The sequence below is a fragment of the Tetrahymena thermophila genome (genome assembly GCF_000189635.1).
Source record: "Tetrahymena thermophila SB210 genomic scaffold scf_8253887, whole genome shotgun sequence".
NCBI classification, from domain to species: Eukaryota; Ciliophora; class Oligohymenophorea; order Hymenostomatida; family Tetrahymenidae; genus Tetrahymena; species Tetrahymena thermophila.
This window is the reverse complement of record NW_002475959.1, coordinates 92,590-114,708: the sequence shown is the minus strand read 5'-3', so window position 1 is coordinate 114,708 and position 22,119 is coordinate 92,590. Positions and strand designations below refer to the sequence as shown.

Here is a 22,119-nt window from a genome sequence, read left to right as displayed (position 1 = left end):
AAAGAGTGATACTCTTAAAATATATTGTTTGATAGATTCTTAAAAGCATGAAATTGTTTTCTAATTGTTAAATACTTTTCTTTTATGTTAATTCTTGTTTATTTTTAAACAACTATAGTTTCTTTCTATTTTTACCTTAAAGTAAAAATCAAAATATTTATCAAATAAAAATTCTCTGAAAATAGCCTTCTAATTCAAATCAAGATACCTTCTTATGCTTAACTTTTAAGTTCTTCTTTCTATACATTTTTATTTAATATTATCAATTAGTTATACAGAAAATAAAAAAAAATATATGAACAAATTTTAAATCATTGATGTATCCTCATTAATAAACTACATAAGATAATTATAGGATTATAATTTTTTTGATAAAAACATTTATTGATTACTTATTAAATAAAAAATAACAGTCATGTTTATAGTATGGATTAAAATTGACAAAGAGAATATCCCAATTTTCAATAATGTAAAATAATCAATTTAACTCAATAAATTCTATCTTTCTGTATTTAAAAAATCCCGTAAAACAAACAAATGAATACACTTTCTATGTATTATTACTTAAAATTAAATAAATTATAAAAGAATACTAAACTGATCAAAAATTTTTTGGGTAAACTCAAACAAAAAAGATTTTTTTTTTTTTAAATATGCTTAAATAATATGATAAAAATTCTAATTTTAACACCAGAATTTCATCATTAAATTTGTTAAAAGCCAAAAAAATTTTTTATGAAGGAACAAAATGATATTCATGTTTGATGGTTGAATCTGTATTAAAATTAAGCTACTTTTTTAAGCAAAAGTTTCTATTAATTTATTATTTCAAGATAATAAATTTATTCTTTTTTAATGTAAAAAATAATAAAGCAGATTTTAAATTCGCTTAAAAATAATTGTCAAAAATAAAAAATGAATTTAATTAAATAAAAATTATTTGCAACTTAAAAAAATAACTGCTTTTATGCAAATCAGAGTCTGTTTTACTTAAAAGTATACAAAAAATTGCAAATTTACAGAGATTACAAGTTAGAGAGAATTAGGATAATGATTAATAAATATTTATATTTTTTAAATTTACTATCTTTCTTTTTGATCTGATACTGGGTTTATTTATCAGAACCTGTTATTTCCTTGTTTAGCCAATTATTTTCATGTTTTTTCAGATTCTAACTACCCTAATTATTTTCATATAAATTTAAGTAAGTTTTAATGAATTTAAATTTAATTTTTTATAATCAAAGAGTAATTTTACAAAAAATATATTTATCTGTATTTATGACGTTTTCAAGAAAAAAATTACTAAGCCTTATTAATAATAGTCTTTTTTTTCCTATTAAAATGTATTTTACTTTATTTATTTGAGAAAGGTTTTGCTTACTTAAGTAATTTAATTTAGTTTATCATAAAGAATAAGCACTGAAAAAAAACGAACATACATACATAGAAATAGTTTGATTTGTTTATTTATTGCATTTTAAACATTTTGTAATAATCTAAAAGACCTAAATAGAGGAAGCTTGCTAGTGGCTTACAGATTACCTAAGTTTCTATTAAATTCGAGAAATGTTTAATAAACAAATTGAAATAAATATTTGAACTTAATTTTCATGTGCAATTTATGAATATCTACTTTTACTTACCTAAAAATGGTTTGGAGACTGTTCAGTCAGTATTGGCTTTAATGACTTTATTTTTAAATCGGAATGGTAAATGTATGTAGTGAGAATCGAAAACAATTTTTGTTTCGATGTTTTCTGTTAAGAGGTAATTAAATTTTTACAATGAAGAGATAGCCAAACATAATTAATAAATTTTAAAACGAGATCTGTAAGCAGCATGATTAATTAAATAATAAAGAAATCAAAAGCATTTTTGATTATTTCGAATCAACTTGAAAGGGTGAGGATAATAATAAAGTCTAATATTGATTTTTAAATTAAGGCTATAAAAGAAATAAGAGTTGATCAGGCTCATCAAAATTTTTTTGAAGTTAATAAATTACACATTTTTCTAAATTGAAACATTAATAATAATTTATATACAAAGAAAAATTGAAATTCACCTAAAAGATATTTTAGCAGCTCAGAGAGAGATTTAGAAAGAATAGGAATCTAAATTTGGATAATAATCAAAAGATAATTAATAAAATTTCTACAAAAATATTATCACCAATTAATTACAGAAGAACGAATAGCAAAAAATATTTATTATCTTTCCCACTTTGAGACATCATCGAAATATTTTCTAATTGTACTCATTTTTAATAGCAAATTAAGTAAAATCCCCTTTTAATTTTCTATTAAATTAACTTTTTTTTTTAAATTACAAAATCCCTTATTTTCTTTATCTTTATTTAATTTGTCACTCTCTTCCCTTTTTACAATGTCGAGCGAGGCATTCTTAAAATAGAGATAAACATTTAATTTCAACAAACAATACAAAAAAATAAAAGATTAATTATCAGATATAAAATCCTAATTCCATACAACAAATATACTTTTTTCCCCCTTTTTTCACCTTAAAAAAATAAATAAGTCTACCATCAATAAATTAAACAGACAAACACAACTAAAACTCTTTATAAAAGTTAGACATCAATTTTCACAGTAAGAAATCATGAACGTCTAAGATTTGATTCCACTCTTTTCGGCTGAATTAGAAAACAAGATTTAAAATGGTAATTAAGTGCAGCCAGAAGAAGCGCCAGAAGGAGGCAAAACTAAATGCTTCGAGTGGTAAACGATAACCTATACTTCCAAGGATACTTTCGATATTGAAATGATAGATAAAAAGTCTTTCTTTGACGATAGACAGCACGGCTGGCTTTGGTACAAAAACTTAAATATTCCGACATTAAAATTTAAGCATTCTTCATTTCTCCGTTCTTCCCGAGATTTGAATGTGTAGATTTTTGCTATCCGCAAAAGTGAAAAGCAGTGGTCAGAAGTAATTTTGAAAGGAGCTATGAGTTCTCAGTTCAGTTCTGCTTCATCAGTCACATAGCTAAACTCACTAAGGTTTAGCGACACCAGTTACAATTACAAGGTTATCTTTTATTAAAATCAAAAAATTTTTATTTTGCATGCAGACAGGCAGGCAGGTTGATATATATTACTCAGTAAGAGAAGTCTGGAATCTAAAAATAATTTATTTATTAATTAAAGAATAATTGTACCTAATTTTACTAAAGGTCACTCACAATCAATCAATTTTTGAGTTTTTAGAAAAATAAATAAGATACTTTTCAGAAAAAAAATATCTGATTTAATAAAAAATAAAGAAATGTAATCATCTGAATGATATAAATTATAACTAATGAATGAATGATTCTATCAAAAAAAAAAAATTAGATTTTTATTGAATAGAGAGATTTGATTTTTTAATTGAATTTTATATTTAGCAATTCACCTTTATGTAGGTTTTCTCAAAAATTGCTAATTTTTCATAGTTTCAATGCGCAAATTTAGCAAAAAAAATACCACATATTAAAATGTAAGTTTAAGATAGTTGTTACATGCTTAATTAGACTATTTCTGAGATTATTAATTAATAAAAGGATGATAGTGTTTATTTTATAGCACCAAAAAAAAAAACAAAAGAGAGATCTGCTTTTTTTAAATGAAAGTCAAATTTTTTGAATATTTATTAATTTGGAGATAGTGTAATACACATTTTAACTAGAAATAGTGACATTATACTTCCCTTTTACTTTATTAATTACATTTTTCTTCTATTTTTACAAACAATAAACAAACAAAGAAGCAAAAGAAGCTAAAACTTGACTGTAAAAAGACTCATAAAAATTTAATCAATATAAGTAACAAAACTTTTGCCATATAAAAGAAATTGTATAGAAATAAATTTAAAAATCATATCTTTTTCTGATTAAGAAGATAAATTGCCATAAGGTTAAAACGATAAGATTACAGTAATTTTTTTATTGAAAAGAAAAAGAAAAACAAATTGGTTAAAATTTGATTGAATCTTGAGTAATTTATTTTCAAAATCCAAATACGCTTTAAGAAATCTGAACAGATTTTAAAATTCCAAAAGATTTATTTGAAGAATAAATAGTTAACTTTCATTTTTAAGTTTCACAAACAAAATCAAATCTGAAATTTGCTCTAATAATTTTCATTTTTTCTTCTTTATATGATTTATTTGAAAGATGCCAGCAAAAATAAATAAAATTGCTATCCATTTTTAGCCTTACTTTTAATAGCATCTTAAATCATTTACACTGCATAGCCCAAAAATAAAAACTTTTTTATCGGCTTAAGAAAATTTTTGATAAGAATTATATCAGATTAAATTTAATGAGAGAGATTCTTGATAAAGTTGATAGAGAAAAAAAAAGAATGAATTTAATTCGTTCTAGCCTTAGATAATTAATTACATTATAAAGGATAGATAGATAGAGATAGAGAAAGAGAAAAGTATTAAATTTCAATTTTTAATTAAGAGTAGCGAATTACATTTGTTTTATAATAAAAATGAATGAGTATAGTTTTTTTCAGCTTACTTTTAACATTTAACATATAGTTGATTAAAAACTGGCTGGCTGGTATTCGTCTTTTAAAAATACAATTTTTCATACAAAATTTAATTTCAACTCTAGCCTGAAACAATATTTTTAAGTAAAATTTTTCAAAATAGCTGAACTGCTCACACAAAAATTTGTAATTCAATATTTTAATCTTTCTCTTAATAGAATTAATAAGAAATTATATTTAATTTTGTTCCAAAATTGCTTTTATAAATAAATAAATAATTTCCCTCTCCAAAACTTCATTTCCTATTTTTTTGATTAGATTTTTTTATTAATTTGGATCCTCTATCTATCTAACTAACTAACTAACTAAGTTTCTTTTGCTGATTGTTTGTGTGTGATAAATAAATAAGTAGCTTGATCTATAATTTAAAATTAACCTTTTCTACTTTCAGATTTAAAAATATTGATTTCCAATATTATTCTTCAATTTTCTTTTTCTCTCCACACTTTCAAAATTTCTTCCCCCGCCTTACACCTTAACTATTTTTAAAAAAATTTAACACTAATCTTTATCAGCAGGCCTTATAAAAACCTAATTTTCTTATTATTACTACTTTCTTCCAATAATATTAAAATAGAAAATCCCTTTTTTTATGCCACTGCTTGGTGGTTTATTAAAAAATACACCTAAATACTTCCTCTTCTTCTTATTTTTTTAATTGCTTTTAAAAATATTCAAACCTATTTGTTATTTTCGCTTAAATGAATAAATGAAGCGAAAACCATGTTACATTTAAATTACTGAGCTTTACGAGCTTTAAAAATTTATTCTTGTTTAAATAAAAAATTAGGGATAGAAATTTATACTTGTAATTGCATTCTTTGAAACTGTTAATGAGTCTAATCATAGTGACGAAGTACAAGAACAAATGGAAAATGAAAATATTAAAAGAATAATGAAGCTTCACAACCAGAAACTACTTAGCATTAAAATAAGCCCTCCAATATATGTGGAATCCCGCAAGAAGTCTTACCAAGAAAGAGTAAAATAACAATTCCCTTTCAATTATGAACTTCACATTCAAATTTAATTTATATTTTTATTTCTTACATCTTTTTAATTCTTAGCAAAACAAAATAAAATTTTACGAACCATTTTAACCTGAGATGATAACTAAGCACTACTCAAAGGGTAAGGGGTAATCTATCATTCAAAATACAATAGATGACCTTTACACATATTTTACGACAGCCACAATTCGCCATAAGGTAGCAAATAATATTATTTGATTTTATGAATACTTTAGGAGTGAAAAGAAAAAAGTGTAAGATTACTTATTATCAAAATATATAGCTATTCTAATACTAAGAATAAAAAACAAATAATTAGCTTATTATCTTTGAGTTTATTTTAAAAATATTCATAATTATCATCACTCTAATTTCTTACATTTCGCTAAATTATTTAATAAAATATTCTCTTTTCTCAAAGCTAAATCTTATATAATTATAATAGATTTACCATCCTTTTTTTATGCTTCTCAAGTTCAACAAAGCCATAAGGCTTTACTATAATACTCGCATGATCAAAACAAATCAGCAGGTACTTGTTTACTCTTCAAATATTAATTTTAAAAATTTTTGCTAATTTTTTTTAAAGAATTGCTTACTAAAAAAAAGAATAGCAGCAAGCAACCTTAATTTATTATGGTTTTTTTTAAAACAAACAATAAATGAGTTTTTTTCTAATTTAATAGGATGAAAAATTCTTTTATGATACCTAGAAAGAAATATTTAACAACCTCTTTAGTACTTCTTGTGATTCTTCTGATGATCCTCTCCTTTTTATGTGCTTGAGGAAACCAAAAAAATAGGACTGGCCTAAGGACATCTAAAAGGTAATGCTATATTATCATAAAAATTATTTTTATTTGAATGAATTTTTATGAAATATGCAAATAAAATGAAATCCATATTAATAAATATTATTATAAAAAATAAATAGATTGATAAATTTCTCTCTAACATAGAAAGTACTGCTTTAAGCTACTTGGAATCATCTGATTACCCTTTTTAGATTCCTGAAGAATACACTGAAATTGTATACAGCGTAAGTTATTGTTATAATTATTATTAAAATAAATAGATTTTAAAAGATTCAAATTACATGACAAAAAAATAAAAATTATAAAAACAATAATAATAATATTAAAGCTAACTTATATTTCTTACTTTAATATCAATAAACATTCAAGCTTTTAAAAAAATGTATTCTTACTTAATTCATTTGCTTATTAGTCAAGCGAAATTCAATCAAAAACATTTATTTTGAAATTTAAGAAAATAATATGAAAGTATTGTCATTTATTAATTAAAAATCATAGAACCCAAATATTTATTTTGAAAGGTATTTTAAATACTTAATCGAATAATAAATATGTAGCAACTTCATATTTATGGCATACCTAAAAATTAATTTTTGTATTTTTACTGATTAAATTTATGAGTAACTTTCCCATTTAGTTTAGTGGAATTCTATTAACTCTAAAATAAATGTTCTAGGTCTCGTATGAGTGTTTGATTAAAAAAGAATCTAATTTATTTATTTAGTGATTTGGCTTTATTTTTTACTATTTACAAGTAATTAGGAAAATACAAAACACGGAATAGATAAATCAAATATTCATTGTTTATTTTTCTATTTACATGCTTTTTGAATTTAATTTTCTTCTTTTGGAATAAATAGGATTAGCTTAAAAATATCTACACTAAGAGTTACAATCAAATCAGCAGTCTTTAATTTTAGATGCAGTCCTAGAGAGCTAACAGTCATCACGCCAATTTCCTCTACCAGTAATAATTCCAGGAGCTGCTTTACAATCCTTCTAGCGAAAACTAGAGCAATTTGAATTTAGTAAGCAATTTGAGCGGAAACCAATAAAGTCCTTAACCGAGCAAATAATTTGAGCTTACATAAAATATCAATCACTAATTATATTAAATAAACCCCACCCACCACTCTTTGAATGGACATGCAGATGAAAAAATAGAAGGTACTCATTTCTAATCAACGTTACATCACAAGCGCACTTTATATGAAGCTTTTGGCAGCGATAGCAATTAATAAAGTCTAGACAATATTAAGAAAATTACTTCAATAACAAATAATTAGACTTGCTATCCTAATAATTTATAGCAATAAGATTAAATCAAAAGCGAGGAATGGGTGACTAAATTTTTAAATAATTAAGGTAATCAAACAGCTTAAATTGCATTTAATAGCATAAATGAAATGAACCCTTTAAAGTCTCATGATGAAATGATAGCTTAGATTAGTAAATAGTAGATGTAAGCTGAATCAAACATCCAAAAGAACAGAGAAAACTCCATCACTTAAAGTGATGCATTATCGCAAAATTAATATTCTTGCTAAGATAATCAAACAACCAAGACTTTACACTCTCCTAATTAGTTCTCTTAATTGACAATCCCAAGTTACAGTTTAATTCAAGAAAATTCTCTTTCACCTCAGACAGCCTTGCAATAATAGATATCGAATTAAGCAAATATCTAATTTACTCCATAAATTCAGTAGAATGCTTAACTTAATTCATAGAAATAGCCTTCTTTCCCATCTCTACCCTCTTTCAATCATATAGGTTCTTCTATATCTTTGTAAAATATTAACGATCTACAACAAAACCAATAGTGCTTATATAATCAGCTTTTAGGACAATAAATTTAACAGTAAAATTTCCCAAATCTTATTTAGAATACACAAATAACAGTTCCTTAAAATCAATAAATGAACTTACACTAACAGTTTCAACATAATACCTAATAATAACAAGTTAACATTTAAAATAATTATAATAATCATGATTACTTCAAAAATTTCCCTCAATAAACTTAGATAAATTTGGGTATGCATAATCTCGATTAAATTTTATAGAAGAATAAAGCATAAATATACCAAAATCCCACATTCTCCTAAGATTCAGTCCTACAATAACTTTAAAATTAAAAAATGTTAGTCTAATAAAACCAGCTAGAATAATAAAAGCTCATGTAGAGAAATAATTCTGCATAGATTCCCTTCTAGCTACAGTAAAATGTTAACATGCAAAACTTTCTTCTCAACATAAACTAAAATATGTCTCTCCCTGATGTGAATGTATAGATAATGAACATGGATAAATATAAGGATTTAAATTAGAAGATTAATAATTAAAATCTATTCAATTTCGATATTACATCTAATTAATATTTACCATTAAATAATAAATAATTAAATCAATCCTTCTCTCTTGCACATCATGACCAGATTTAAAATGCCTCTTCCTAAACATCTAAAAATATTGGAAGCAACTATCAGTAAAATTAGCTTGGCTAAATGACCTTGAACTAATTCTAACAGTAAAACTCTCTAATAAATTCCCTTAAGTAGGAAAATCTAACAGATATATCAAATCATTCATATACTGATCCTAGTATAGCAGCACTTTTCACATAAAAATAAGAAGCTGCACAAGTGATAAAATAGAATCCAGAATAAAATTTCTTCTAAAGCAAAATTGAAGAATACGATTACAACCAAAATAGCAATGTTTATTCATAAAAAATGAGCTCATCTTACTCTATGATAAAACCTCAATAAATAAATTAATAGTTAATTTAAAATTTCTCTAAGAAAGAAGAAGCATGAGAGCAAATAACATAGTCAATAACATAAATTAATGTGATACAAAAAGAAAAGAAAATAAATATACACTCATAAATTTACATTTTCAACCAAAAAAAGATTTAATTGATTTATTATAGCTGTAAATATCCTTTTAATAAAGAATGAAGATAAGAAAGGTTCATCTGCTTATTTTTTTAAAAATTTAAAACTAAATTACAAGCAAATCAATAGAAAAATAATCATGTAAACATAAGAAATACAAATTAAATGTTTTATCAAAAATAAAAGCCATTTAAAAAAATCAACTAATATAAGCCTCTTCTTAAAATATGACTTATTAAACTAAATCGCTAAAAAAGTCTTTTACTTATTAATAAAAAATAATTTACTTCTACTTCTTTAATACTTAATTATTATTATTTAAAAATCTCTGTTCAAAAAGCAAAAAAATACTAAAACTAATTCATGTATTATATTCATCATATAATTTCTATTTATAAGTATTTATTTTATATTTTACATCCAAAACCTACCAAGCAAATATTTTAATTTTTAAAGCAAATAAATATCTTTTTTCATAAATCAAGCTAGCTATTTCTAATAAATAAATAAATAAATAAATAAATAAATAGTTAATTAATTTATGTTAGTTAATTCACTTTTAAAATATTACTTATTATATATAAATGAAATTGACAAAGTTATTTTTTTGTTCTTTCTGTTTTTGTTTAATAGAGAATAGCACCAATACACATTTGACATAAAAGTAATTTTTTTTATGAGTATTTAAAATTTAAGTAAGTGCCTCATAAAAATTTTCAATTTTATTTTTTATGGAAATGTTTGTTTGAAACATTTAATTATAAAAATATTTAAATTAATATTTTATTTGATAATAGAAAACCTTTGGTTATGTGTAAACTTTATTGTACTATTAAAATTTTAACCTGTTTCTGAACTTTATTGTTTAGTAAATAATATTGTTATTATTAGGTAATTATTGTTATGATGATGTAATATGTAGTATTTGTTTGTCTGATTGATTGATTGGTATATCTTTTTATCAGAAATTACACAGTAAAAATCTGATTAAAAAGTTATAATGTAAATAGGGTTATATGTTATATTATATTTAGAAATTATGTTTTGAATGATTGTTATTAAAGCTCTAAGCAAATCAAATTATAATACAAATTTATAATTTACTTTTTTTCTTTCTTTCTTTTATTAATTACAAATCAGAGGTGTTTACATTGTTAAATTAATTATCTTGATTTATTCAGTTAAAAATTGACCTAAAAAAACATAACCAAACTCAATTTTTTACTCTGTTAAAAGAGATTATATGAAAATAAGATCATTTAAAATTTTTAATTTTCATAAACTAGCAAATAGCTAAATATGTCATTAGATTTTAACTAAATAGAATAATCAAAAATTGAAAGATAATGATTTTCTGAGTATTGTATTATAAATTATTTAGATTATACAGAGAAATAATTTAATTTCTGTAATGCATTGTAACAATAAATGTGTATTGTTAAATTACGATTAGAAATCTTAAAAAAATATACTTAGTTATTGATTTACAATTAATAATTACTTTGTTATTAATTTTAAGTGAATAACATATTTATTTCTCAAATTCAAATAAGATTTAATGTATAATCCAATATATTTACTTACACTCAAAAATTCTAACTCAAAAAAAAAAATTAATCCATCTAAACAAATATCATCTTTAAATTTAGAATTCGAAATTTAGTTTTAATATTTTTAAATTGAAGTAATAAAAAATATGTGGCATTTAACTTATTCGTTTTTAATTTAAACATCATTCATATTTTATTATTACAGATTTTAGTAAATAGTTTTCACTTCCTTAAATTATCTTGTTAAGAAAAATTATATTTTTTTATCGTTTTATTAAAAATAATTTAGAAAGATTTAATAATGAATTAATTTTTGTAATATTATTTAAATTTAAAAAAATTTGTATAAGACTATTTTAGAATTTAGCAAATTTGCTATTTATTAGTTTATAATACAGATTAATCTTGTCTGGTATAAATTATATTATATATTTAAATTGATTCTTACTACTGATTTATAAGAATAACCTCATTTTCATTGTTTTAAATCATTATAATTTTACAAAATTCATTGAGATACTGATTAAAGTAAGCTAGTTATATTAGCAAATTCTAATTGAATAAATTGATAAAAAAACATAATGAATTCATTGTAAATTTTGTTTTTACAAATTATTTTTTGATAAATCTTTAAAATATTTATTTTTTTATAAATTTTAAAATAAATAAACATAAATGATAATAGTTTAAATAAATTTTTATATGTAAAGAAGGAGAGTTATTCTTAAATGTTTCAGAATTAGTATTAATATATTTAAAATATTTCATATTAGTTTAATAAATGTTGATTTCTGTTCTTTTAGACCAGTATTTAGTATATTTTTATTACATATTTTATATAAAACCTAAAAGCTTTTTTGAGTTTTAGGGCTAGTAAAATTTGTTAGTTTGAATTGCTTGTTAGTAATATTGTTATTTATTTAAGAAGAAGTAGAAGTTGCATTTGTAGTTGATTAAGAGCCTTGGAGCTATTATTTTATGCTTAACTATTGAATGCCCTCGAGGACGTTAAATCCTGGTATTTTTTTTGATTAGTTTAGTTATTGATTTTGGTTAATTTCATTATTAGTGTTATTTATTGTTATATTTTTGTTTTTATTGTTTTTAGAATTAATCATGCTGTTATTTGAAATTTGAGTTTTGATATGGATACTATTTTTAATATTACTCTATTCTTCTAGTTATGAATTTATAAATTCTGGTTTTATTGTTGTTACTAAAAGCTCTTGTTTTTTATAATTAGACATCAATTTTCTATTATATTAATTAGCAGAAGCTAATCGCTTTTTGGATGTTGCATTTTGTTATTGTTAATTATTTATAAGTACTGAGCTTATATTAGATAAATTTTATACTACGTTATTATTATTGCTACTAAGAATTCTTTATTTATTGAGTTCTTGAAAAAATTATGCTTAATTTCCTGCTTAACTTTTAGGAAACAAGTACTATTATTGTAGTTATTAAAACTACTATAAAGGCTACATAGCTTATTGATATTACAAAGAGGATTGCTATAGTTAAACTTGAATATCTTCTGAATTATTTTAAGGAAATTATTATATTTTTTATGCTTAGTTAGTTGTTTAGCTATAACCTTCAAGCAAAAACAATTTTTGAGACTAATCTTTGTTCTCCAAAAAAGAATCTTGATAGTTATTTTAACTTGTAAATATAATTTCATTAGGATCTTGCTTCATAGTAGTAGGAGTCATACTCCCTCTTCCATTAAATAAAGCAGATTCTGTCTTTAATTTGCAATACTAAAGTTCTTATTGGGATTATACTCCTAGTAATTGTTTATTCTATTCTCCTGATTGATGAATACTTGATTTGAGGCTTCCAGAGTTTAAGTCCTACAAAAAAGAATTGTATTTAATAGTGCTTAGTGCTTTTTGTTTCTAAAAATTAATTATTGATTTTTCAAGAACTTTATTATTCTACATAATACTAAAATTATTTATTAAAGCTTAAGAATTTTATGACTGATAAACTTTTTGTGTTGCAGTTTTAGTAAACTAATTCTGCGTCTGTGACATATGCTGCTGATTAGTTGGAGAGGTAGCTAAAATTAGATGATTATTTGAAAACAAGTTCTTTGCTATTTCTTTTTCTATTTTTTCACCTATTCCTTTTAACTTTTTAACATGAATACATTGCAATTCTAGTTAGTTTTTGGAAGGCTAATTAGAATTTTGATTAGAATCGTCTCTAAAAATAGAGCTCTTTCTCTAATTAATATCATTTACAGATTAAAAAGGTTGCACATTATTTATTTATACCATTGATTGAAAACTATTGTTAGTATTGCTCGATATCTAACGTTATGAACTTATTCCAATGCACTCTAATTACTTTTATTACAGCTTATTCTGACTTTATTTGTATGCTAAAGTACTAACACTCTAAATAGGACTTGTTTATCCTGAAGATTAAGGAGTCTGAAATTGTGTTGAATTTTACAAAAGCATGTTATATTATTGTATTTGCTATAATTAAAGTTAAATTAATTATTATTGTTGTTGCTGTTGTTATTTTGAAAACTCTTAATCATTTTTTTAAGAAATCATACTTTGTAAATTGTTTTAAGACAAGCAAGGACTAATTAATTGTTCTCCCTTACCAACCTAATTATTTTAGCTTTCATTAGCCTAGATATTTTCAAGTTATTCTGCTTCTTATTGTACTACTTAGCTATTTTCTTGCTATTTTAAGCAATCTAATACTCTCTCGCCTAAATCTAATTAAGAAGAATCTAATTTCATGTTAACCTACTTCTTATTTATAACTTTGGATTTGTATGGTCTAGAAAATATTAACTATCGCTTGCCATTTAAGATGTTAGTAGGCTATTTTTTATCTGATAAGAATTGTATTTTTTGTTTTTCCTCTTTCACTTTAATTTTTTATTGAGTATAATAGTTTATCCAATAGTCCTTGTCAAAGTTATTTGAGATACGGCTAGAATCCAAAGAGGAAGTGGAAGTAAACAATGCATTTATTCCTTCTTAAAAATTGCTAAACTGCTCTATTTATGTTTTTTAGGTCTATGGTCTATTAAGAAGCGAGTTCATATACAATCTCAAAGTCAAAGTTCTATCTTAATTTGATTAAAATTATCTTGAATTTAATTAATTCCAAATACTTATTTAGTTAGTTTTTAATTTTTGTTGGTTCCTCTAATTTAGTGACTAATAATTAATTAAGTAATCACTTATTAGTTTAATAATACTTGACATATGGTAAATGCTAAATATTTTTTGATAACTGATGATCTCTTGTGCATTATTTGTTTTTAACACATTTCCTAATACTCAATTCTTTTTAATCAACCACATTGGTAAGAGTCATTTTTTGCATTTTATAAATAAACGTAATTAAAATTTTTACTTAAATGAATTTATTAATATCATAAATAAATATGTATTTTATTATTTCTATAATTAACTGAATTAATAAACAATATTTTTATATTTCGATTTTAATTTTAGTAATAAATTCTAATTTAATGAATAAACTAACTTCTAAATAATTTTTTTTAATCCTATATCTTACTTGAATAAAACGAAATTTAAAAAAATTATTTAATCCAAAAATTTTAATTTTATTTAAATATTGTGAATAAAATAAAAAGGTACTTACTTCTGCTCTTTTAATATTTTAGTTAATGCTTTTTTCAAAATTTTGCTTTTTTACCAAATTTTACATGTTTTATTGCAATTTTTTCTAAATATTTACAAAATAAAATAAATTTCAACTATAAAATATCTTAAAAATATGTTTTGGTGAACATATTTTTAGTATAAAGAGAAAAGTTTGAATAGAATTTAATTAAAAATAATTAATTTATATATGATTCTTAAGTATAAAGATTATATGAGTCAAATATAAAAAATTTAATTATTAATTAGTAAAATATTTTTATTATTTATATTAATCATTTAGTAATTTCTTTTTATTGATTTGCTTAATCTATTATTAGATTTTCAAAGTTTTTTTTTTTTGATAAAAGAAATTAAAAATTTTTAAGTAAACAAAATATAAGAGCAAAAAAATTAGACTAACTAAAAATCAATTCTAAGAAGAGGTAATATAATTTTAAGTAGATTAATAATGGTTTCAAAAGAATTTGACATTAAAGAACCAAGTGAAAAAGATCTAGCAGAAAATAAATAGTTGAAATTGTTATAATACAGAAAAAAGCTCAACAATTTTTACATCTCAATATTTAATGATACTAAATAATACTAAAACATAAGTCATTAAATAGATAAACTATATGAGGAATACAAAATTGTTCATAACTCATTCTTTATTGCTGATAAAAATGTTACATGGAATTTTAAAATTCTTTTCTAAAAGCTAAAATGCAGTAGTTCAAGTTATAATTTTTTTGTATAAGACTAAATAAAATGGAATTAAAGTTTTTCAAAATAAGTTAATTTAACATTAAGAATAGTAAAGCTTCATGATAAAACTGTAAAATCTGCATCTAGTAAAATTGGAGAGTATATAATTCTACATTTTTTTGATGAAAAACAACTTTAATCTGGCAGCATTAATCAGAATAGCGAATAAAACATAGAAAAATAAATAACAATCCATTAGTAGGATTTTACTTAGGAATATGCTTATTAAAAAAAGCATGATAAAAGGTAAACAAATTTAGATAAATATGATTAAAAAATTAATCAGAAAAATTAATAACAAATGAATTAAATTTTAGCTACAAACTAGCAGTAAAGTGTTAATAAAGGAAATACCAGCACTTAAATCTCTAATGATATGCCTTAAAAATTATAATCTAATAATAATATAAACGAAAGCCAAACTAAGGTTGAAAATAGTCCATTACAGAATCTTCTTTATAAAGAAGGAGCCATAAAGAATAATAACAATATAATAAAGCCTTAACTCTAAAAAGTGAATTTTGTTAAGGAAGAATATGTACAGCTTTCTGATAAAGAAAAAGTTGAGCTACTAGAGCAATAACTGTAATAATAAATTTTACTGCAATAATAAAAAGAATCAATCTACTAATATAAGCTAATTCAATAAAAAAAACAAATGTTGAAAATATAGGAAGAGAAGCTCTTCTAATTAAACCCAAATTTTAAACCACAAGGCTTAATCGAAAGTAATCCTATTTAATTAGATTGAAGTATTAACTCTACATTTTTTTTTTAGGACATATTATATATAATTTGTAGCTTTTTATGGATTTTATGTATCTCTTTAAGTGTTTTATTTTTCAAATTCAATTCCTTTTTTATAAATTCGTAAAATAGATATTACATAAATATGCAAACTAAATTAATTGACAAAATTTCAATATTTTAATTTATCAAATTTATAAAATCAAAGAAAATATTTTTATTCTGAATATAAATCTTATTACTATTCGTGTATGTAGCCTAGAAAAAGGCAGTACCTTAGGGTACTATATATATATAATTATTAATAATAATAATATACAATTATATATTTATTATCGACCATATATATTTCCCCAAAATAATTTATTTAATAATCATTTTATTTTTTTAGCTTTTTAGTACTTTGAATTTTATAATAGCTTTTTTATTTTGATTAATAAATATTATTTTGAATATTTTGAGGATTGATAAAAATAAACATATAATAATAATTATAATGAATTAATTCAATGAATATTCTATATTTTTAGCGGTTTTATATTCATTTTTTAAATTAATTTGATATTTTCAATCTATTATAATTTTTTTTGGAATAAAACTATTTTATCTCAAATTTTAAACTTGTTTTGAGAAAAAAAAGAGACTTAATTGAAGAAAAGATTTATTTCCTATTTTAGATAATAAACAGAAAAAAAATATTTAGTGCTTGCTTTAAATAGTTGAGAGGATATTGGTTGATTAATAATTTATTTTAATTAAGAAAATAAGAAAAAGAAAAAAATTCACTCCAAAATAAATGTAAGACTAAAGTGAACAAAAGATATAATATTTTAGTATCCCTTATAAATTATAACTAAATGATATTATGAACTTCTCAAGAGGTTAAGATCAAATGTATAATGAAAATTTACTGGAAGAGGTAAATGACTTCTACAAAAAATAGTTTGAAGATATTAAAGGAAAACTGCAATAATATCATTTATTTTAAGAACTTAAAGAAATTGATACTGAAAAAATCAAACACAATACATGCGCTTTAATTGGAAAAGAAAACACATGGAACTTAAGTCATATTTTTATGAATAATGGTTATGACAGTAAAAATAAATCTATAAAATTAAAAGAATTTAGATACTGCCAGTCAAGTTTACTAAAATAAAGTCATGAGTAAAATTCAAATATCAGTAAATTTTAACTTAGAATAGTGAAGTAAATAGATACTTAACATCCAAATTCTTCTTCTAAATATGGTAATTTCATATTATGTCACTTTTTATGTCAAGGTCAGCTGAAAAGTTTTGTAGATGAAAATAATACCTCTCAATAACAATAATAAAATAATAACTCAAGTAACTAAAATTAAGATTATTCTAATAACTCTAATTAAGCATAGTTCATATAATAACCTACGGAAGAAATCAATAATGACTAATAAAGGTTAAGAGATATTAATAATTAAAATAGCATGGCAATTAATTAATAAGAATAAAACTAATAAACTTCTTAAAACGAGCAAATAAATTTGAATATAATTAACTAAAACGAAATGTAGCTTAATATTCAAAGCAGCTCAATTGGTTAAGCAGAAGGTATAAATGTAGTTCCTTAATAAAAAATAGACTAAGTTGAGTATAATTAATAGTTACCTATTAATTAAGAGATACCATAATCAAATAATTCTCAAAATATTCATAGTAATTTAAGTCATAGAGTCTCAAACAGAGGAGATTTTAATTGCAAATAAGAATATGACTAATAATCAGAGATCCAAAAAGATTAGTACATTAAAAAGTTAGAAAATAAAGTATAAGCTCTTGAGGTTTAAGTAAAAGATCTTGAGTATCAATTAACAGTTGAAAAAATATAAAGTGCTAAATAAGAAAAGAAAATTTTTCTTTTAAGTAACCCTGGCTATTAGCCATATAAAAAGCTTAAAAAAGATGATACAAAATCAATAGACATTGATTGAAATTCTTAGTAAAAATAAATAAAATAATTAATTGTAAAAATAAGTATAATATTATAAGATAATATTACTTTATACCTATTTTATGTCAAGTAAATCATTCTTTTCAATTAATTATTGTTTTTATTTTTTTAATTTTAACATCAATTTTACACATTTTTAATACATTTTCTTCCTTAATTGAGAAATAATAAGGAAAGAATGTTTAATTTAAAATTTAGAATATCATTTTACAAAATACTATTTATTAATAAATAAAATGTAAAATTTATTATATAGAAAATTATTTCTTGAGTTAGAAAAACAGACTTAATAGAATAAATTCAACTATAAAATATAATAAAAATATATTTTGGTGATAAACATTTTTAGTTTAATTACAATAAATTATAGGTAGAGAATTTCTTTAAAATAATGAATTAATTTATATAATTTAGTTAAAATATTTGAAAGTTGATTCTAAAATATAAAGATTATATGCGCCAAAATATAAATAATTTAATTATTAATTGGGAAAATATTATAATTATTTAATTCTAATAATCATTTAGAATTTTAATTTATATGATTTGCTTGAACTATTATTTGATTTTCATAGTTTTTTATAGATAAAAGAATTAAAAAAAAATTAGACCAACTAAAAAGCAATACTAAGAAGAGGTAGCATAATCGTAGGCTTAAAAATGTTTTCAAAAGAATTTGACATCAAAGAACCAAATTAAATAGATCAATCAGAAAATAAAGAGTTGAAATTGTAAGAATACAGAAAGAAGCTCAACAATTTTTACATGTCAATATTTAATGATACTAAATAATACTAAAACATAAGTCATTAAATAGATAAACTATATGTAGAATACAAAATTGTACATAACTCATTCTTTATTGCAGATAAAAATGTTACATGGGATTTTAAAAATCTTTTCTAAAAGCTAAAGTGCCTTTAAATTTCAAATAAATTTTTTGTATAAGACTAAATAAAATGGAATTAAAGTTTTTCAAAATAAGTTAATTTAACATTAAGAATAGTAAAGCGTCATGATGAAAATGTAGATAATAAATCTAGTAAAATTGGAGAGTATATAATTCTACATTTTTTTGATAAAAATTAACTTTAACCTAACAGCATTAATCAGAGTAGCAAATAAAACATAGAAAAATAAAAGGCAAGCCATGAGTAGGATTTTACTTAGGAATATGCTTATTAAAAAAAGCATGATAAAAGGTAAACAAATTTGCATAAATATGATTAAAAATTTAATGAGAAAAATTAATAACAAATGAATTAAATTTTAGCAACAAACTAGCAGTAAATTGTTAATAAAGAATGTATCGGCGCTTAAAAATCTAATGATAGGTCTTAAGAACTATAATCTAATAATAATATAAACGAAAGTCTACAACCTAAAATAAAAACGAAGGTTGAAGAGAGTCAAAATCAAAATCTTCTATATAAAGAAGGAACCATATAAAATAATAACAATATAATAAAACCTTAACTCTAAAAAGTGAATTTTGTAAAGGAAGAATATGTACAACTTTCTGATAAAGAAAAAGTAGAGCTACTATAGTCATAGCTATCATAATAAATTTCACTACAATAGTAAAAAGAATAAAACAACTAATATAAGGAAATTCAATATTAAAAAATAATTTTGAAAATGAAGGAAGATAAGCTCTTCTAATAAAACCCAAATTTTAATCCGTAAGGCTTACTAGAAAATGATCCTATTTAAGTAGATTGAAGCATTAAATCTAAATATTTTTTTTGAGGACATATTATAATTTGTAGTTTTTTATGGATTTTATAAGTATTTCTTTGTTTGTTTTATTAATCAGATTCAATACCTTTTTTATGAGTTCGTAAAACAACTTTTACATAAATAAGAAAACTAAAATAATTGAGAGAATTTCAATATTTTAATTTAGAAATTTAAAAAAATCAAAGAAAATATTATAATTCTTACTCAGTGATTTAAAGAGAAAGATATATATTTAATCTCGAAGTATTATTTTTTTATTTAAATTTTAGAATAAAACGTTAAATTATTATCAATTTTATAAAATCAAATAAAATGTTATAATTCTTACTCAGTGATTTAAAGAAAAAGATATATATTTATATTTAATCTTGAAGTATTATTGTTTTGTAAATTTTAGAATAGATTATTAAATTCGGAATAATAAATAATATGAAATTGTATAATATTGAGCGTATTTTCTTAAAAAGAAATAATGAAATAAATATTTTATTTTTTTAGTTTTAAGTATTTATAATTTTATAAAACCTTTTAATATTATTAAATATGTTATTTTGAAATATTTTGAGGATAGTTAAGCAAGCATAACATAATAATTAAATAAATAAACAAATAAATAGATCTTTTAAATTATTATATTTATTTTTTAAATTAGTTTGCAATTTTCATTCTACTTTAAATTTTGTTATTGATATAAAACTATTTTATCTCAAATTTTAAGTTTGTTTTGATTAAACATAGAGATTTTTTTTAAAAGAGTTTTTTTCTACTTTAGATAATGAAAAAAAAAAAGTATGCAGTGTTTGCTATTAATATTTGAGAGGAGATTGATTGATTAATCATATATTAATTATAATTAAGAAAATAATAAAAAGAAAAAAACTCACTCCAAAATAAATGTAAGAATAAAGACAAGAAAAAATATAATATTTTAATATCCAATATAAATTACAGCTAAGTGACATTGTTAACTTCAAAAGAGGTACAGTCCAGAAATATGATGAAAATTTTCTGGAAGAGGTAAATGACTTCTACAAAAATTAGTTTGAAGAGATTTAAGGATAACTATAATAATATCATCTATTTTAAGATTTTAAGGAAATTGATCATAAAAAGATCAAACACAATACATGTGCTTTAATTGGAACCAAAAACACATGGGATTTCAGTACAATTTTTTCAAACTCTGGTTATGAGAGTAGAAATAAATCTGTAGTATTAAAAGAAGGAAGATACTGCCAAGCAAGTTAACTAAAAAAAAATGAGAAGTAAAATTCAAATTTTTAAAAATTTGAGCTCAGACTAGTGAAGTAAATAGATCCTGATAATCCAACAAATACTTCTTAGAAATATGGTGATTTCATGTTATGTCACTTTTTATGTCGAGATTAGCTTAAAAGTTGTTCAAAATAATTTAAATCAACCTAATAACCTTAAATCAGTCAAAAAAAAGCTAATGGGTTGAGAGAAGTAGATGAAAATAATACCTCTGCGAAATAATAATAGAATAGAGACTTAAATCAATAAGATTATTCTAATAACTCTTATACAATAGAATTCATATAAAAACCTGAGGAAGAATACCAATAGCATTCATCGCAAATTAATTAGTAAGAACTACTTCGTCAAAACCAAAATGAAAACTAATTCATTGATAGTGACTAGTAAAGGTTAAGAGATAATAATAATGAATTATTTTAAAATGATTAAAATAGAATGGCAATTAATTTATAAGAATAAAGCTAATAAACTTCCTAAAGCAATCAAATAAATTTGAATATTAACAACCAGCAAAACTCAATGTCACATAATATTCAAAGCAGCTCAATTAGTTAAATATAAGGTATAAATGAAGTTACTTAATAAAACATAGGCTAAGTTGAGCAGAATTAATAGCTATTGATAAAATAAGAGATACCATAATCAAGTAGTTAACCAAATATTCATAGTAATTAAAATCATAGAGCCTCAAACGGGGTAGATTTTCATTGCAAATAAGAATATGACTAATAATCAGAGAACCGCATTTAATAATTACAAAACAGAGTAAAAGATCTTGAATATGAATTAATAAAAGAAAAATTAGATCATGCTAAAGAAATAATGAGAATGTTTCGTTAAAATAACCCTCACTATGAGCCATAAAAAAAGATTAAGTAAGATAATATAAAAAATGAGACAATAAACATTGATTGATTGAAATTCTTAAATAAAATAAATTAAATAATTAAATTGTAAAATTATTTTATATATATTTTATGTCAAGTAAATAATTCTTTTCTATTAATTACTTTAATTACTTTAATTTTTTTAATTTTTTAACATCAATTTTACACATTTTTATTATATATATTTTCTGCCAGAATTGAGAAATAAACGAAAAGTAAAGAATATAAAATGTAA

The 22,119-nt window shown here is 21.9% G+C and overlaps 8 protein-coding genes across 8 annotated transcripts; 6 read left to right on the top strand and 2 right to left on the bottom strand. All coding sequences in view use genetic code 6, as the record gives it.

Annotated features, from left to right (window-relative positions):
* Positions 1 to 1,290: 1,290 nt before the first annotated feature.
* On the bottom strand, positions 1,291 to 2,264 carry TTHERM_000647069 (transmembrane protein, putative; the record flags this gene model as incomplete). The annotated part of the gene is made up of 3 exons (XM_012800926.1): positions 1,291 to 1,553; positions 2,069 to 2,117; positions 2,187 to 2,264. 3 exons carry the CDS (start codon positions 2,262 to 2,264, stop codon positions 1,291 to 1,293), a joined length of 390 nt encoding a protein of 129 aa, XP_012656380.1.
* Positions 2,265 to 2,622: 358 nt separating this feature from the next.
* Positions 2,623 to 3,111, top strand: TTHERM_00647060 (hypothetical protein; the record flags this gene model as incomplete). Its single annotated transcript, XM_001027415.1, has 1 exon — positions 2,623 to 3,111. One exon carries the CDS (start codon positions 2,623 to 2,625, stop codon positions 3,109 to 3,111), a length of 489 nt encoding a protein of 162 aa, XP_001027415.1.
* Positions 3,112 to 5,268: 2,157 nt separating this feature from the next.
* On the top strand, positions 5,269 to 9,203 carry TTHERM_00647040 (hypothetical protein; the record flags this gene model as incomplete). Its single annotated transcript, XM_001027413.3, has 6 exons — positions 5,269 to 5,541; positions 5,627 to 5,767; positions 6,015 to 6,101; positions 6,256 to 6,396; positions 6,504 to 6,608; positions 7,245 to 9,203. 6 exons carry the CDS (start codon positions 5,269 to 5,271, stop codon positions 9,201 to 9,203), a joined length of 2,706 nt encoding a protein of 901 aa, XP_001027413.1.
* A 2,395-nt stretch (positions 9,204 to 11,598) lies between these two features.
* On the bottom strand, positions 11,599 to 14,004 carry TTHERM_00647030 (hypothetical protein; the record flags this gene model as incomplete). The annotated part of the gene is made up of 1 exon (XM_001027412.2): positions 11,599 to 14,004. Exon 1 carries the CDS (start codon positions 13,906 to 13,908, stop codon positions 11,599 to 11,601), a length of 2,310 nt encoding a protein of 769 aa, XP_001027412.1. The 5' UTR covers positions 13,909 to 14,004.
* Positions 14,005 to 14,947: 943 nt separating this feature from the next.
* On the top strand, positions 14,948 to 15,994 carry TTHERM_000647029 (hypothetical protein; the record flags this gene model as incomplete). Its single annotated transcript, XM_012800925.1, has 1 exon — positions 14,948 to 15,994. One exon carries the CDS (start codon positions 14,948 to 14,950, stop codon positions 15,992 to 15,994), a length of 1,047 nt encoding a protein of 348 aa, XP_012656379.1.
* Positions 15,995 to 16,735: 741 nt separating this feature from the next.
* On the top strand, positions 16,736 to 17,959 carry TTHERM_00647020 (hypothetical protein; the record flags this gene model as incomplete). Its single annotated transcript, XM_001027411.2, has 1 exon — positions 16,736 to 17,959. Exon 1 carries the CDS (start codon positions 16,787 to 16,789, stop codon positions 17,957 to 17,959), a length of 1,173 nt encoding a protein of 390 aa, XP_001027411.2. The 5' UTR covers positions 16,736 to 16,786.
* A 488-nt stretch (positions 17,960 to 18,447) lies between these two features.
* Positions 18,448 to 19,701, top strand: TTHERM_00647010 (hypothetical protein; the record flags this gene model as incomplete). The annotated part of the gene is made up of 1 exon (XM_001027410.2): positions 18,448 to 19,701. The coding sequence occupies exon 1, from the start codon at positions 18,640 to 18,642 to the stop codon at positions 19,699 to 19,701; it is 1,062 nt and encodes a 353-aa protein (XP_001027410.1). The 5' UTR covers positions 18,448 to 18,639.
* Positions 19,702 to 20,565: 864 nt separating this feature from the next.
* TTHERM_000647009 (hypothetical protein) lies at positions 20,566 to 21,912 on the top strand (the record flags this gene model as incomplete). The annotated part of the gene is made up of 1 exon (XM_012800924.1): positions 20,566 to 21,912. Exon 1 carries the CDS (start codon positions 20,614 to 20,616, stop codon positions 21,910 to 21,912), a length of 1,299 nt encoding a protein of 432 aa, XP_012656378.1. The 5' UTR covers positions 20,566 to 20,613.
* Positions 21,913 to 22,119: the final 207 nt, after the last annotated feature.